This window comes from Heptranchias perlo, chromosome 2 (genome assembly GCF_035084215.1).
Source record: "Heptranchias perlo isolate sHepPer1 chromosome 2, sHepPer1.hap1, whole genome shotgun sequence".
In the NCBI taxonomy this organism is placed as follows: Eukaryota; Metazoa; Chordata; class Chondrichthyes; order Hexanchiformes; family Hexanchidae; genus Heptranchias; species Heptranchias perlo.
Genome location: NC_090326.1, coordinates 99,118,478 through 99,137,227, shown reverse-complemented (window position 1 = coordinate 99,137,227; position 18,750 = coordinate 99,118,478). Strand labels below are relative to the sequence as shown.

Here is an 18,750-nt window from a genome sequence, read left to right as displayed (position 1 = left end):
GCTCTTGTGCAGGTGCCTGTGGCGCAGCACTGTGTTGTGGAGTTCCAAGTGGCGGAAGTGGACGTTGTGCCTGGCAAGGCTGGTGATGTTGCTCGTCCTCGGATGTAGTGGTGAATGGAGCCACGGCCCCCACCGAGCCACGCCCCCCCACCCCCCCACCCCATCCTGACGGTGTGAGTTTGACGGGGTCCGCAAAGTAGTTAAATATTTTTGAACAGCAGAGTTTTGGGTGGAAAGTAAGAATTTCGAGTGAAATCACAAAGGTCTTGCAGCCAAAACTTTGTCTGAAGTGACAGAGTGCCCTGCTGCAATAAATGAGGTTTTCTCCCCACCTGTCAAATAATCACCTGTCAAGTCTCCCACTGGCTGCTGGCTGAAACACGTCTGTTGCAACAGGGAGCGTTACCCACAGCACGGGAAACACACTGAGGATACTTCAAAGTAGCACCCCGCCAAAATGTCGAGTCAATAAAGTGGCTGAAGTACTTCAATGATCTGACAAACTATGCAAAGTATCATCCTGCCGGCTTTAATTGCCGGTGGGACTTACGTGTTCGGGAGGAGCGCGTGCACCCGGACGCATTACTGGGGATCCCAGAAGTCGGTGGGTTGGAGCCAGGTTCCGAAACCACTCGGGGTTTCAATGATTTTCGGTCCTTCACCCGAAAATCGAGCCCATGGAGTACAAAAGCAAGAAAGTCATGATGAACCTTTATAAAACACTGGTTTGGCCACAGCTGGAGTATTGTGTCCGGTTCTGGGCACTGCACTTTAGGAAAGATGTGAAGGCCTCAGAGAGGGTGCAGGAGAGATTTACTAGAATGATTCGATGCATGAGGGACTTAGGTTACGTGGATAGACTGGAGAAGCTGGTTGTTCTCCATTTAGCACGGTGATAGTGCCACACAACACGTTGGATGGTGTCCTCAGTGCGAAGACGGGACTTCATCTCCACGAGGACTGTGCGGTGGTCACTCCGACCAATACCGTTATGGACAGATGCACCTGCGACAGGTAGATTGGTGAGGACGAGGTCAAGTAGATTTTTCCCTTGAGTTTGTTCGAACACCACCTGCCGCAGGTCTAGTCTGGCAGCTGTGTCCTTCAGGACTCGGCCAGCTCGATCAGTAGTGGTGCTACCAAGCCACTCTTGGTGATGGACATTGACGTCCCCCACCCAGAGTACATTCTGTGCCCTTGCTACCCTCAGTGCTTCCTCTAAGTGGTACTCAACATGGAGGAGGACTGATTCCATGCGTGACCATGCGTGGCTGCAGGGATGGTGTAGGAGGGAAGGATTTAGATTCCTGGGACATTGGGACCGGTTCTGGGAAAGGTGGGACCTGTACAAGCGGGATGGGTTACACCCGAGCAGGACCGGGACCAATGTCCTCGCGGGGGTGTTTGCTAGTGCTATTGGGGAAGGTTTAAACTAGAGTGGCAGGGGGATGAGAACCTGAGCGGGGAGACAGAAGGGAGTAAAGTTGAGAGCAGCAAGAGAGGGGAAGACCAGGGGAAATTTACAATACAAATACTACAAACAGTTGTTCAAGAACAAGTGAAAGGGAAAAGCATAGAGCAGCAGAAAGAAAGTGTACTTTAGGCACAACAGATAAAGTGAAAACTAGAAGGCGTAAAGTGATTAACTCAGCATCAAAGCTGAAGGTCAAGCTAGGGTGTGTGACCCCGAAGAGTTCTACATACAGATGCACGGAGTATGAGGAATAAATTAAATGAACTACAGGTTCAAATTCAAATTGGAGGGTTTGACATGATAGCTATTACTGAGACATGGCTGCAGGATGGTCAGGATTGGGAACTAAATATACCGGGTGATAAGGTCTACAGGAGAGATAGGGAAAATGGAAGAGGGGGAGGAGTAACCTTAATGCTTAGAGATAAAATCACTTCAATGATAAAGGAGGATATAACGAGAGGTAAGCAGCCAACAGAGACCTTATGGGTTGAATTGAGAAATAGGAAAGGATCGAAGACTATAGTGGGAGTTGTGTATCGGACCCCTGGCAGCAGCTCTGAAGTGCTAGATTGTATAAATGCAGAGATTAGACAAGCGTGAAACAAAGGCATAGTGGTCTTAATGGGGGACTTTAACCTTCACATAGATTGGGAAAAGCAGACTAGCACCTGTCAGAAAGGTAGTGAATTTCTTGAGTGTGTCCGGGATAGTTTTCTACAGCAGTATGTCCTAGAGGCAACAAGGGGACAAGCCATACTAGATTTAGTAATGATTTAGTTAACAGCTTAACTGTGCGTGAACATCTATCCAATAGCGATCATAACATGATCGAGTTCAATGTCGTGTTTGAAAGGGAAAAAGGTGAATCAGCTGCCATGATTCTAGACTTGGGCAAGGCTGACTTCAATGGGATGAGACAGAGACTGTCCTCAGTAAACTGGGCAAATCTGTTAATGGGTAAAACAACTGATGATCAGTGGGAAATGTTTAAAGAAACATTTAACGTGATACAGAATCGGTTTATACCCCTGAGGGGCAAGAACTCTACATGCCAAAAAAAACAGCCATGGACAACTAAAGAGGTAAGGGACAGTATAAGACATAAGGAAAGGGCATACAAAAAGGCAAAAAATGGCACAGATCCTGGCGAATGGGAAAGATACAAAGATCAACAAAGGGTCACAAAACAGATAGTAAGAGCTACAAAAAGAGAGTATGAAAAGAAACTTGCAAGGGATATCAAAACCAATACGAAGAACTTTTATAGTTACATTCGGAAAAAGAGGGTGGTCAGGAGCAGTGTTGGCCCCTTAAAAACTGAAAGTGGGGATATTGTCATTGACAATGGGGAAATGGCGGACATGTTGAACAATTACTTTGTGTCAGTATTTACAGTAGAAAAAGAGGATAGCATGTCGGAAATCCCAAGAAAACTAATATTGAATCGGGGACAGGGACTCAATAAAATTAACATAAGTAAAGCAACAGCAATGAAGAAAATAATAGCACTAAAGAGTGACAAATCCCCAGAACCAGATGGTTTCCATCCCAGGGTTTTAAAGGAAGTAGGTGAGCACATTGCAGATGCCCTAACTATAATCTTTCAAAGTTCTGTAGATTCAGGAACTGTCCCTCTGGATTGGAAAATTTCACATGTCACTCTGCTTTTTAAGAAAGGAGAGAGAGGGAAACCAGGGAATTATAGACCAGTTAGCCTAACATCTGTTGTGGGGAAAATGCTGGCGTCTATAATTAAGGATAGGGTGACTGAACACCTCTAGAATTTTCAGTTAATCAGAGAGAGCCAGCATGGATTTGTGAAAGGTAGGTCGTGCCTGACAAACCTGATTGAATTTTTTGAAGAGGTGACTAAAGTAGTGGACAGGGGAATGTAATGGATGTTATTTATATGGATTTCCAGAAGGCATTTGATAAAGTCCCACATAAGAGACTGTTAGCTAAGATAGAAGCCCATGGAATCGAGGGAAAAGTATGGACTTGGTTAGGAAGTTGGCTGAGCGAAAGGCGACAGAGAGTAGGGATAATGGGTAGGTACTCACATTGGCAGGATGTGACTAGTGGAGTCCCGCAGGGATCTGTCTTGGGGCCTCAATTATTCACAATATTTATTAACGACTTAGATGAAGGCATAGAAAGTCTCATATCTAAGTTTGCCGATGTCACAAAGATTGGTGGCAGTGTAGATGAAAACATAAAATTACAAAGCGATATTGATAGATTAGGTGAATGGGCAAAACTGTGACAAATGTGAGTTCATCCACTTTGGATCAAAAAAGGATAGAACAGGGTACTTTCTAAATGCTAAAAAGTTAAAAACAGTGTATGTCCAAAGGGTCTTAGGGGTACAGGTACATAGATCATTGAAGTGTCATGAACAGGTGCAGAAAATAATCAGTACGGCTAATGGAATGCTGGCCTTTATATCTAGAGGACCAGAGTACAAGGGGGCATAAGTTATGCTGCAGCTATACAAAACCCTGGTTAGACCGCACCTGGAGTACTGTGAGCAGTTCTGGGCATCGCACCTTCGGAAGGACATATTGGCCTTGGAGGGAGTGCAGCATAGGTTTATTCGAATGATACCCAGACTTCAAGGGTTAAGTTACGAGAAGCGATTACACAAATTGGGGTTGTATTCTCTCGAGTTTCGAAAGTTAAGGGGTGATCTGATCGAAGTTTATAAGATATTAAGGGGAACAGGTAGGGTGGATGGAGAGAAACTATTTCCGCTGGTTGGGGATTCTCGGAGTAGGGGGCACAGTCTAAAAATTAGAGCCAGACCTTTCAGGAGTGAGATCAGAAAACATTTCTACACACAAAGAGTGGGAGAAGTTTGGAACTCTCTTCCGCAAACGGCAATTGATACTAGCTCAATTGCTAATTTTAAATGTGAGATAGATAGCTTTTTGGCATCCAAAGGTATTAAGGGATATGGGCCAAAGGCAAGTATATGGAGTTAGATCACAGATCAGCCATGATCTTATCAAATGGCGGAGCAGGCATGAGGGGCTGAATGGCCTACTCCTGTTCTTATGGTCCTATTCATCAGCCGAGGGAGGGCGGTCGGTGGTAATCAGCAGGAGGTTTCCTTGCCCATATTTGACCCGATGCCATGTGATTTCATGGGGTCCAGAATCAATGTTGAGTACTCCCAGGGCCATTCCCTCCTGACTGTATACTACTGTACCACCACCTCTGGTGGGTCTGTCCTGCTGGTGGGATAGGACATACCCAGGCAATGGTGATGGAAGAGTCTTGGATGTTGGCTGAAAGGTATGATTCTGTGAGTATGGCTATGTCAGGCTGTTGCTTGACTAATCTGTGGGACAGCGGTCCCAATTTTGACACAAGTCCCCAAATGTTAGTGAGGAGGACTTTGCAGGGTCGACTGGGCTTGGTTTGCCGTTGTCGTGTCCGGTGCCTCGTGGTCCGATGCCAGCTGGTCCGTCCGGTTTTATTCTTATTGTGATTTTCTGTAGCGAGATTGTACAACTGACTGGCTTGCTAGGCCATTTCAGAGAGTGATTAAGAATCAACCACATTCCTGTGGGTCTGGAGTCACATATAGGCCAGATTGGGTAAGGACGGCAGGTTTCCTTCCCTGAAGGACATTAGTGAACCAGATGGGTTCTTACGACAGTTTCATGGCCACCATTACTGATACTAGTTTTTTTTTTATTCCAGATTTTATTTAATTAATTGAATTTAAATTCCCCAGCTGCCGTACCGGGATTTGAACTTATGACTCCGGATTATTAGTCCAGGCCTCTGGATTACTAGTCCAGTAACATAACCATATATCTGTCATGTACAGTTATGTGCAGACGACTGAGCAATCCTGGTGGCGTCACCGGTGGCGCCCTGGTAGGATCCGGAGGCGAAGAAATTGAGGGCAGTGACGACTTTAACCGCAACGGGCCCAGCCGGGAGCAGCTCTGCATGAAAGGAGCCTGGCAACTCAATCTGAGCCTTCGTAGGAACTGATCAGAGAGGTCCAGGAAGCTTAGCCTCTGCCTGTAGACCCTCTCACGTGGGTAATACCTCCTGCGACCTTGGCCCTCTCTCTGCTCTTCTGCAGGTCCTTGTGACGCACCTCTGTATTGTGGAGCTGCAACTCCCAGAACTGCACGCTGTGCCTGCCGTGGATGGTGATGTGCCTCCTCCTCAGATGTGCTGCTGAATAAATCCATTGCACCCCCCCACATCCTGTTGGTGTCTGTTTGAGGGGGTCCAAAATGTAGGTAAATATGTGTGAACACAAGAATCCTGAGTGTGAACAAAGAAATCTCAGTCTAAACACAAAGAACTCCCAGCCAAAGGTTTGTCTGAGAGAACTGATTGCCCTGCTGCAAAAACCCACCTTCACAAGTATCAATCACTGGTTTAAAGGCCCAAATGGGTGCCTGCTGCAACTCGCCCCCTTTTCCATGGCGTCTTTCGGAGGCCACGGCAGACACGTTAAGGGAACATTAAAATCGTTTGTCTGGCTAAATACACAAAAATTTAATCCCCTTAACTGCTTCAACGGCATTAATTGGACCTTTAAATATCAGCCCGCCGACTTTAAGTGCCGGCGGGACTTCCGGGTTTCGGAAGCACATGTACATCCAGATGCGTCTGGGTCAAACCTGGAAGTCGGCGGGTTGGAGCCGGGATGTGATCCCACTCCCAAAACCAACAATTTTCACTGCCCACTCGCCCCAACCCACCCGTTCTTGGGGGTTAGAATTTACCCCTATGTGTTGGAAGTTTGATAAATCTATAAATATATAAATAATTTTAAATATTGATGACATTTTCTAAACTCTTTGATTATGATATTTCAGGCGGTGCCAGAGTAGATTTGATTGACCAGGATGGCCATAGTCCTTTGCACTGGGCTGCCCTCGGAGGAAATGCCGATGTGTGTCAGATCCTGATTCAGAATCTGATCAACCCCAACGTGCAGGATTACGCCGGGAGAACTCCTTTGCAGTGTGCTGCGTATGGAGGCTACATCAACTGTATGGCGGTGCTAATGGAAAACAAAGCTGATCCCAATATACAAGACAAAGAGGTAATTTTCAAATGCAGTGCTAAAGAGGATGCTGTTGAGCAACCTGATATTGAAATGATTTTAAAAAAAGCTTTTCTAAATCCTCAGACTTGTGGGGTACAATGCACTTCAGTCCTGTAAAAAGGCCATTTATTTACAGATCACCTTTTGCATTTGTTGTTTTTTTAAGATCTTATTAGGATGTATACTCATTGAATAATCACCTGACTCTGAACATTAATGCATATGGAAACCCGGTACATGGTGGGATTTGTGTTCTCTGGTGCGATATTTCCTGCAGTGGATGTCTGAACTCGGCTACAACATCTATGTAGGGACTAAGTGGCAATGCGTCACTTATCTACGAAAGCAAAATTTGGCAAGTCATAATCATGGCTGCTCATTCACCTCCTATTACAGAGCAGTATAGACAGAGAGAGATCATTTTCCTTAAAAAAAATGAAGGGATAGTAAAATTATGTTCTAAAATATGAAAATTTAATAATTTTGGAGCAACACTTCAAAACTGAGACCAAACTATGGCTGGGAGTGTTAGAAGGCTCTGGTTCAGATTACATCATAAATCATGAATGTGAAGTGAAAATGCTTTATGAATTTCATCCAAATCCTGAAAGTAGCATTGAAATACTTCCAGAACCTATTCAAATTATTTACAGATTTGTATTATTTTTTCCTATTTAAATCTTACCAATGAGATGTGTTTCTCCTGTAACCATCACCATTATGGACACTAATTTTTTCTGTGTCTTTTTGTAACATGGCCTGACATAAATTGGGCGTGCAATGGGAATAACCTGACAAGAAAATTGTTTTACTGAGAAAACACATGAGCCTGGATTTTCTTACCACTTCAGCTTGATTTTTGGAAGTATTCCCGCAGGCAGGCAATCCCCAATGTCAGAGCTCTGGTTATTTTATTCACCCAATTTTCCACTGTAATTTCCAGCCAGCACTGGAAGCAGCACCCTAAAACATGCCGGAGTATTTAAATGAAATGGTAACGATGTGGTGACATCATGGGGTAAATTTTAATCTCCAAGAACAGGTGGGTTTAGAAGAATGAGAGGTGACCTTATTGAAACATATAAGATTCTGAGGGGGCTTGACAGAGTAGATGCTGAGAGGTTGTTTCCCCTGGCTGGAGAGTCTCGAACTAGAGTGCATAATCGCAGGATAAGGGATCGGCCATTTAAGACTGAGATGTGGAAGAATTTCTTCATTCAGAGGGTTGTGAATCTTTGGAATTCTCTACCCAAGGGCTGTGGATGCTGAATTGTTGAGTATATTGAAGGCTGAGATGGATAGATTTTTGGACTCTAGTGGAATCAAGGGATGTGGGGATCGGGCAGGAAGGTGGAGTTGAGGTTGAAGATCAGCCATGATCTGATTGAATGGCAGAGCAGGCTCTGGGGGCCGTATCACCTACTCCTGTTCCTATTTCTAATGCTCTTAGGTTCTTATCCTTCCTTAGGTAAGGAGACCAAAACTGTACACACTACCCCCGGTGTGGTCTCACCAAAGCCCTGTACAATTGCAGCAAGACTTCCTTACTCTTGTACTCCAACCCTCTTGCAATAAAGGTGAACGTACCATTTGCCTTCCTAATTGCTTGCTGTACCTGCATGTTAACTTCCTGTGTTTCATGTACAAAGACACCTAAATCCCTCTGAACATTAACATTTAATAGTTCCTCACCATTTACACTCAGTCCCTTCATCTAAGTCATTAACGTAGATTGTAAATAGTTGAGGCCCCAGCACTGATCCTTGCGGCACTCCACTGGTAACAGCCTGCCAACCTGGGAACAACCTACTGTCTGTTTTCTGTCCATTAACCAATCCTCTATCCATGCTAATATATTACCCCCAATCCCATGAGCCCTTATCATGTGCAACAACCTTTCATGTGGCACCTTGTCGAATGCCTTTTGAAAATCCAAATATATTACATCCACTGGTTTCCCTTTATCTACCCTGCTAGTTACATCCTCTTTTCATAAAATCATGCTGATTCTGCCTGATCATATTATGATTTTCTAAGTGCCCTGTTATCACTTCCTTAATAATGGATTCTAGCATTTTCCTGACGACTGATGTCAGGCTAACTGACCTGTAGTTCCCTGTTTTCTCTCTCCCTCCTTTCTTGAATAGCAGTGTTACATTTGCTACCTTCCAATCCACCAGGACAGTCCTAGAATCTAGGGAATTTTGGAAGATCACAACCAATGCATCCACTATCTCTGCAGCCACCTCTTTTAGAACCCTTGGATGTAGGCCATCAGGTCCAGGGGATTTGTCGGCTTTTAGTCCCATTAATTTCTCAAGCACTTTTTCTTTACTAATATTAATTACTTTAAGTTCCTCACTCTCATTAAACCCTTGGTTCCCCACTATTTCTGGTATGTTTTTGTGTCTTCTACTGTGAAGACTGATACAAAATACGCCATTTCCTTATTCCCCCTTATAATTTCTCCTGTCTCTGCCTCTAAGAGACCCACGTTTACTTTTGCTACTGTCTTCCTTTTTACATATTTGTAGAAGCTCTTACAAAGTGTTTTTATATTTCTTGCTAGTTCCCTGAAGGTAGCAGGACAGGTAGATATGGTGGTTAAGAAGGCATATGGGATGCTTTCCTTTATTAGCTGAGGCATAGAATATAAAAGCAGGGATGTTATGCTGGAACTGTATAAAACACTAGTTAGGCTGCAGCTTGAGTACTGCGTACAGTTCTGGTCACCACATTACAGGAAGGATGTAATTGCACTAGAGAGGGTGCAGAGGAGATTTACAAGGATGTTGCCAGGACTGGAGAATTTGATCTATGATGACAGATTGGATAGGCTGGGGTTGTTTTCCTTGGAACAGAGGAGGCTGAGGGGTGATTTGATTGAAGTGTACAAAATTATGAGGCTCCTAGATAGAGTGGATAGTAAGGACCTATTTCCCTTTGTGGAGAGGTCAATAACCAGGGAGCTTAGATTTAAAGTGGAAGGATTGGAGCGGAAATGAGGAAAATTTTTTCACCCGGAGGGTGGTGGGGGTTTGGAACTCACTGCCTGAGAGGGTGGTAGAGGCAGAAACCCTCAACTCATTTAAAAAGTACCTGGATGTGCACCTGAAGAGCCGTGACCTGCAGGGCTATGGACCAAATGCGGGAAAGTGGGATTAGACTGGGTGGCTCGTTTCTCAACTGGCGCGGACACGATGGGCCGAATGGCCTCCTCCTGTGCCGTAAATTTTCTATGATTCTAGTTTACTCTCATATTCTATTTTGTCCCTCTTTTTCAATTTTTTGGACATCCTTTACCAGTTTCTAGAACACTCCCAATCCTCGGGCTTACTGCTTTTCTTGGCAACATTATAAGCCCCTTCTTTTTATCTAGTACTTTCCTTAACTTCTCTAGTTAGCCATGGATGGATCACTTTTCCTGTGGTTTTTTTATTTCTCAATGGAATGTATATTCGTTGAGAATTATGAAATATTTCTTTACATATTCGCCATTGCTTATCTACCATTATATCTTTTAATCTTATTTCCCCATCTACCTTAGCCAAATTGCCCCTCATACCTATGTAATTGGCTTTGTTTAAGTTTAAGACTCTAGTTTCGGACTTAAGTACGTCACTCTCAAACTCAATGTGAAATTCCATCATATTATGATCACTCTTCCCCAGAGGATCCCTTACTATGAGATTACAAATTAACCCTGTCTCATTACACAATACAAGATCTAAAATAGCCTGTTCTCTGGTTGGTTCCACAACGTATTGTTTTAAGAAACTGTCTCATGACATTCCATGAACTCGTCCTCCAATGTACTTTTGCCAATTTGATTTGCCCAGCCTATATGAAGATTAAATTCCCCCACGATTATTGCATTACCTTTGTTGAAAACTCCTCATTTCTTGATTAAGACTCTGTGCAACAGTATAACTGTTAGGGGGCCTATAAATTACTCCTACCAGTGTTTTCTGCCCCTTGTTATTTCATATCTCCACCAATACTGATTCTAGTTCCTGATCTTCCGAGCCAAGATCCTTTTTCGCTACTGTCCTTATGTCATCCTTTATTACAAAGGGAAAGGATCAACAGATACATCAGAATTCCATTGAATATATTGAATTTTTGTTGAAACTTAGCCATTGAATGTTCGTTTAATTTTCCCGATGTTCTTTCATTAAAATTATTTAATTCTTTCCGAACTCACTTGTTGATATTTGTTTGATTAAAGAATCACAACACTGAAAATATGTTTAAAAGGATTGCGATTCAGCTATTTCAGAAATATTTAATTATTTCTGCCTGTGCTCTCAGTTCCGTGGCTAGCTTGTGCTCTCCTCTTGCTGCCAGTCCTTTTCCTGCCCTGGCGACAGACTCATAGACCTAGGTAGATGCAGGGTTATTGGAGGGAACTTTAACAGCATGAATTCCAGGAACTGGATCATGGACACCAGACTCCAGAATCCGAATTAAAAGAAAAATGGGGCAAAAATAGCTACAGGATAACAGAAGATAGAGAACAGAAGAGGGACCAGAGAGAGGGAGAGAGAGAAAATACTGTAGAAATTGCAGAAAGACGAATGAAAAAAGAAACCCCTAAAGAGAAAATACAACTTGTTTGGCACGTTTAATGCAGTGAAACATTGCAAAGTGGTGATAACAGACACCAGGCAGGAAGTGGGAAAGGAAGGTTAGGAGAAGAGATGAAGAGGTAGGTTTTGATGAGGCTTTTACAGAAGAGCGAGGTAGCGTGGTAGGAAGAGAATTCCAGTGTGCAGGGTTTGGCTGAAGACTGTTACTGATGGTAGATTGGGGAGAGGGGGCAAGCTGCACAGCGGTCCAGATTCTGAAGAGTGGATGGTATGAACTATGACAAAGAGCTGGAGCAGGCTGCAGATGTAGGGTGGAGTGAGAATTCTAAATGAGGTTGAGGATATTGAATTCATTGCACGGAGGGAAAGAGAGGGAAGTCGGCGAGGACAGGCATCATAGACAGATAGGTCGTGTACAGAAATTGCGGATATATAGGGAGGACAAAATAAGGGAGAGAGAAAATATTAGAAAGAGAGACTGAGAAAAACTGACACCCAAAGAAGGAAAATATTACAGAAACTGTGGAACTAGGGAAAGAGTGAATGCAGAATAAAGGAAGAGAGAGAGAGTCCAGCTGGGGATTTGGATGAAGGCGCAGACAGAGTGGCATCCTGTTGGGGCAGGGAGAGATTGGTAGGGGATGAGCTAGACAGACATCTTGTGGAGTGGAGGGAGGCTGAGGAGAGAGTGAAAGATACATTGTGGGGGTGGAATGAGACAACCTATTGAAGTTAAGGAGGAGGAGGAGCATAGTGGTTATGTTACTGGGCTAGTAATCCAGAGGCCTGGACTAAAATCCAAAGTCATGAGTTCAAATCCCGCCACGGCAGCTGGCGAATTTAAATTCAATTAATTAATTAAATTCAATTAATTAAATAAAAATCTGGAATTAAAATACGAGTATCAGTAATGATGGCCATGAAACTACCGGATTGTCGTAAAAACCCATCTGGTTCACTAATGTCCTTTAGGGAAGGAAGCCTGCCGCCCTTACCCGGTCTGGCCTATATGTGACTCCAGACCCACAGCAATGTGGTTGATTCTTAATTGCCCTCTGAAATGGCCTAGCAAGCCACTCAGTTGTAAAAATCTCGCTACAAAAAGTCATAATAAGAATAAAACCGGACGGACCACCCGGCACCGGACACGACAACGGCAAAACACCAAGCCCAGTCGACCCTGCAAGGTCCTCCTTACTAACATCTGGGGACTTGTGCCAAAATTGGGAGAGCTGTCCCACAGACTAGTCAAGCAACAGCCTGACATAGCCATACTCACAGAATCATATCTTTCAGCCAACGTCCCAGACTCTTCCATCACCATCCCTGGGTATGTCCTGTCCCACCGGCAGGACAGACCCACCAGAGGTAGCGGTACAGTGAAATACAGTCAGGAGAGAGTGGCCCTGGGAGTCCTCAACATTGACTCTGGACCCCATGAAATCTCATGGCATCAGGTCAAACATGGGCAAGGAAACCTCCTGCTGATTTTCCCACATTATATTCCATCTGCCAAATTTTTGCCCATTCGCTTAACCTGTCAATATCCCTTTGCAGACACTTTGTGTCCTCATTGCAACTTGCTTTTCCACCGATCTATGTATCATCAGCAAATTTGGCCACACGATACTCTGTTCCTTCATCCAAGTCATTGATATATATTGTAAATAGTTGAGGCCCCAGCACTGATCCCTGCGGCACCCCACTAATTACAGATTGCCATTTTGAAAATGACCCTTTTATCCCAACTCTTTGTTTTCTGTTAGTTAGCCAATCCTCTATCCGGCAGGACAGACCCACCAGAGGTGGCGGTACAGTGATATACAGTCAGGAGGGAGTGGCCCTCGGAGTCCTCAACATTGACTCTGGACCCCATGAAATCTCATGGCATCAGGTCAAACATGGGCAAGGAAACCTCCTGCTGATTACCACCTACCGTCCTCCCTCAGCTGATGAATCAGTCCTCCTCCATGTTGAGCACCACTTGGAGGAAGCACTGAGGGTAGCAAGGGCACAAAATGTACTCTGGGTGGGGGACTTCAATGTCCATCACCAAGAGTGGCTCGGTAGCACCACTACTGACCGAGCTGGCCGAGTCCTGAAGGACATAGCTGCTAGACTGGGCCTGCGGCAGGTGGTGAGCGAACCAACACGAGGGAAAAACTTACTTGACCTCGTCCTCACCAATCTACCAGTCGCAAATGCATCTGTCCATGACAGTATTGGTAGGAGTGACCACCGCACAGTCCTCGTGGAGATGAAGTCCCGTCTTCGCACTGAGGACACCATCCAACGTATTGTGTGGCACTACCACCGTGCTAAATGGGATAGATTCAGAACAGATCTAGCAGCTCAAAACTGGGCATCCATGAGGCGCTGTGGGCCATAAGCAGCAGCAGAATTGTATTCCAGCACAATCTGTAATCTCATGGCCCGGCATATTCCTCACTCTACCATTACCAACAAGCCAGGGGATCAACCCTGGTTCAATGAGGAGTGTAGAAGAGCATGCCAGGAGCAGCACCAGGCGTACCTAAAAATGAGGTGCCAACCTGGTGAAGCTACAACTCAGGACTACATGCATGCTAAACAGCGGAAGCAACATGCTATAGACAGAGCTAAGCGATTCCACAACCAACGGATCAGATCAAAGCTCTGCAGTCCTGCCACATCCAGTCGTGAATGGTGGTGGACAATTAAACAACTAATGGGAGGAGGAGGCTCTGCAAACATCCCCATTCTCAATGATGGCGGAGTCCAGCACGTGAGTGCAAAAGACAAGGCTGAAGCGTTTGCAACCATCTTCAGCCAGAAGTGCCGAGTGGATGATCCATCTCAGCCTCCTCCCGATATCCCCACCATCACGGAAGCCAGTCTTCGGCCAATTCGATTCACTCCACGTGATATCAAGAAACGGCTGAGTGCACTGGATACAGCAAAGGCTATGGGCCCCGACAACATCCCAGCTGTAGTGCTGAAGACTTGTGCTCCAGAACTAGCTGCGCCTCGAGCCAAGCTGTTCCAGTACAGCTACAACACTGGCATCTACCCGACAATGTGGAAAATTGCCCAGGTATGTCCTGTCCACAAAAAGCAGGACAAATCCAATCCGGCCAATTACCGCCCCATCAGTCTACTCTCAATCATCAGCAAAGTGATGGAAGGTGTCGTCGACAGTGCTATCAAGCGGCACTTACTCACCAATAACCTGCTCACCGATGCTCAGTTTGGGTTCCGCCAGGACCACTCGGCTCCAGACCTCATTACAGCCTTGGTCCAAACATGGACAAAAGAGCTGAATTCCAGAGGTGAGGTGAGAGTGACTGCCCTTGACATCAAGGCAGCATTTGACCGAGTGTGGCACCAAGGAGCCCTAGTAAAATTGAAGTCAATGGGAATCAAGGGGAAAACTCTCCAGTGGCTGGAGTCATACCTAGCACAAAGGAAGATGGTAGTGGTTGTTGCAGGCCAATCATCTCAGCCCCAGGGCATTGCTGCAGGAGTTCCTCAGGGCAGTGTCCTTGGCCCAACCATCTTCAGCTGCTTCATCAATGACCTTCCCTCCATCATAAGGTCAGAAATGGGGATGTTCGCTGATGACTGCACAGTTTTCAGTTCCATTCGCAACCCCTCAGATAATGAAGCAGTCCGAGCCTGCATGCAGCAAGACCTGGACAACATCCAGGCTTGGGCTCATAAGTGGCAAGTAACATTCGCGCCAGATAAGTGCCAGGCAATGACCATCTCCAACAAGAGAGAGTCTAACCACCTCCCCTTGACATTCAACGGCATTACCATCGCCGAATCCCCCACCATCAACATCCTGGGGGTCACCATTGACCAGAAACTTAACTGGACCAGCCATATAAATACTGTGGCTACGAGAACAGGTCTGAGGCTGGGTATTCTGCGGCGAGTGACTCACCTCCTGACTCCCCAAAGCCTTTCCACCATCTACAAGGCACAAGTCAGGAGTGTGATGGAATACTCTCCACTTGCCTGGATGAGTGCAGCTCCAACAACACTCAAGAAGCTCGACACCATCCAAGATAAAGCAGCCCGCTTGATTGGCACCCCATCCACCACCCTAAACATTCACTCCCTTCACCACCGGCGCACTGTGGCTGCAGTGTGCACCATCCACAGGATGCACTGCAGCAACTCGCCAAGGCTTCTTCGACAGCACCTCCCAAACCCGCGACCTCTACCACCTAGAAGGACAAGAGCAGCAGGCGCATGGGAACAACACCACCTGCACGTTCCCCTCCAAGTCACACACCATCCCGACTTGGAAATATATCGCCGTTCCTTCATTGTCGCTGGGTCAAAATCCTGGAACTCCCTTCCTAACAGCACTGTGGGAGAACCGTCACCACACGGACTGCAGCGGTTCAAGAAGGCGGCTCACCACCACCTTCTCGAGGGCAATTAGGGATGGGCAATAAATGCCGGCCTTGCCAGCGACGCCCACATCCCGTGAACGAATAAAAAAATATATATATATATTGGATGGGATAAACATAGTGAAAGAGGAAGTATTAAGGGGATTAGCATCTTTGAAAGTGGATTAGTCACCAGGGCCAGATGAAATGTATCCCAGGCTGTTTAAAGAGGCCCGGGAGGAAATAACGGATGCTTTAACAATCATTTTCCAAACTTCAATGGATACAGGCGTAGTGCCAGAGGATTGGAGGACTGCTAACATTATACTGTTGTTTAAAAAGGGAGCGAAGGATAGACCGAGTAATTACAGGCCAGTCAGCCTAACCTCGGTGGTGGGCAAACTATTGGAATCAATTCTGAGAGACAGGATAAACTGTCACTTAGAAAGGCATGGACTAATCATGGACAGTCAGCACAGATTTGTTCAGGGGAGGTCGTGTCTGACTAACTTGATTGATTTTGTCGAGGAGGTGACAAGGCGGATCGATGAGGGTAGCGCAATTGATGTAGTCTACATGGATTTTAACAAGGCTTTTGACAAGGTCCCACATGGCAGATTGGTCAAAAAAAGTAAAGGCCCTTGCGATCCAAGGGAATGTAGCAAATTGGATCCAAAATTGGCTCAGTGGCAGGAAGCAAAGGGTAATGGTTGAAGGGTGTTTTTGCAACTGGAAGTCTGTTTCCAGTGGGGTGCCACAGGGCTCGGTACTAGGTCCTTTGCTTTTTGTGGTATACATTAACGATTTAGACTTAAACGTAGGGGGCATGATTAAGAAATTTACGGATGACACAAAGATCGGCCGTGTGGTTGATAGTGAGGAGGAAAGCTGTCGATTGCAGGAAGATATCAATGGACTGGTCAGATGGGCAGAAAAGTGGCAAATGGAGTTCAATCCAGAGAAATGTGAGGTAATGCATTTTGGGAGAGCAAACTAGGCAAGGGAATACACAATAAATGGGAGGATAATGAGAGGTGTAGAGGAAGTGAGGGACCTTGGCGTGCATGTCCACAGATCCCTGAAGGTAACAGGACAGGTAGATAAGGTGGTTAAGAAGGCATATGGAATGCTTTCCTTTATTAGCCGAGGCATAGAATATGAAAGCAGGGACGTTATGCTGGAACTGTATTAAACACTAGTTAGGCCACAGCTTGAGTACTGTGTACAGTTCTGGTCACCACATTACAGGAAGGATGTAATTGCACTAGATAGGGTGCAGAGGAGATTTACGAGGATGTTGCCAGGACTGGAGAATTTTAGCTATGATGATGGATTAGATAGGCTGGGGTTGTTTTCCTTGGAGTAGAGGAGGCTGAAGGGAGATTTGATTGAGGTGCACAAAATTATGAGGGGCCTAGATAGAGTGGATAGGAAGGACCCATTTCCCTTAGCGGAGGGGTCAATAACCAGGGGGCATAGATTTAAAGTGATTGGTAGAAGGATTAGAATGGAAATGAGGAAAACTTTTTTCACCCAGTGAATGGTGGGGGTCTGGAACTCACTGCCTGAGAGGGTGGTAGAGTCAGAAACCCTCAACTCATTTAAAAAATACCTGGATGTGCACCTGAAGAGCCGTGACCTGCAGGGCTACGGACCAAATGTGGGAAAGTGGGATTAGGCTGGGTGGCTCGTTTCTCAGCCAGCATTGACACGATGGGCCGAATGGCCTTCTGTGCCGTAAATTTTCTATGATTCTATGATTGACTGGAGGACACCCTTTTGAAAAGAGGAGGAAAGATACTGTTGAGGAAGATGGGGGAAGAGAGACCCTGTTTAGCAATGAGGGGGGAGAAAGGAATAGAAACTCAATTTTGAGGGTGTGGATACCTCAGACTGTGTTGAGAGCAAATTGATGGATGCTTTCGGGCCTTAGTAGGCTGACGTTAGAAAACAGCATATCCTCAAACTCAATGCCATGCGAGATCAACCAGTGTTGTATAACTATACAGTCTGTTTTACAATCTAAATATATAAACACATGTGCGAATGCACACACAAATGCATACACATGCACAGTGTTTTGTAGAGGTATCTGTACTCACCAGAAGGTAAAGACCAGGTCATTCCACTTTGCATTCATGCGCTTTACAACAGCCACATTAAAAGTAGCAACGACCGGGGAAATATTTTGTGGCTTTTGGAGAGCTCAAGCATAGATTGGGGGATGTGTATCAATATTTCTATTTTTAGGTAAAAAAAACTTATAATGATTAATTATTTTATGCTATGTTTGTAGTGAATGATGTAACAGCTATTAAGCAGTTACTTTAATAATAATTCATTTTATAAGAAGCAATCTGAATAGCATGCTAAAGTGGAGATAATAGGTTGGAATTTCCTCTCTAGGTCTCATTGGCACCTGTGAGGAGAAGAGTGCACTTGATTTGCAAGGCCTGGGCACACTTGTGGTACAGGCCAGCTTCCTGGTAGGGCTTTGTGTTGTGATTGGGATGACAACAAGAGTGAAGCTGCAGGCCTGAGAGCCCAGCAGCTATGTCCCCGGCTGCCAGCATCAGGCGAATATGGAGTGTCCTCGTGAAAGCCCCAATACCAAGTTTATTTGGCTGCCCACGAGTGCAGAGAAGTGAACGTGAGAGGGAGGCTGGGAACTCCCTTTTCTGCCTCTTTACATTGTTTATGCTGAGCCTGCTCCTGGTGCAGGCCCAGTTACGTTATTTTGAGGAAGCCCCAGAAGTCCCGGAGCAGTGTTGTGTGGGCAGAGACGCAACGTAATAGGTCTCCACCCCCATTACCTCTTCACAGTACTTGGGAACTGAGCATTCCCCAGGTGCAATAAAGAGGAAAATTTGCATCAAAACAAATGATTCAAAGTGTAGGGTTACCATGTGGTTACCATGAAGAAAAGATTAAGAAGCAATAAAATCACTTACGTTGATGAGTAAAGCACGAAACGTGCCTCTGCTTCATAGATAATAGCTTGCTCTTGTCTTTTATTACAGGGACGGACAGCACTACATTGGTCCTGCAACAATGGTTACCTGGATGCTGTTAAGCTTTTGTTGGGCTACAATGCCTTTCCTAATCATATGGAGACCAATGAAGAGAGGTAATGTATGAAAGCTCTTACTCAACTTGGCTTGACTTACAGTCTATCACAAACTCAGTCGCTTAATGATTTCAGTCATTTTTAAACGTTGACCC

General features: G+C 45.3%; 1 protein-coding gene across 3 annotated transcripts in view; it reads left to right on the top strand.

The window, feature by feature from the left end:
* invs (inversin) overlaps nt 1-18,750 on the top strand; it is a 351,132-nt gene that overhangs the window by 223,743 nt on the left and 108,639 nt on the right. For all 3 annotated transcript variants that reach the window (XM_068004896.1, XM_068004906.1, XM_068004888.1), the window contains 2 exons: nt 6,325-6,554; nt 18,549-18,655. In XM_068004896.1, coding sequence (XP_067860997.1) covers nt 6,325-6,554; nt 18,549-18,655 — 337 coding nt within the window. The remainder of the gene's footprint in view (nt 1-6,324; nt 6,555-18,548; nt 18,656-18,750) is intronic.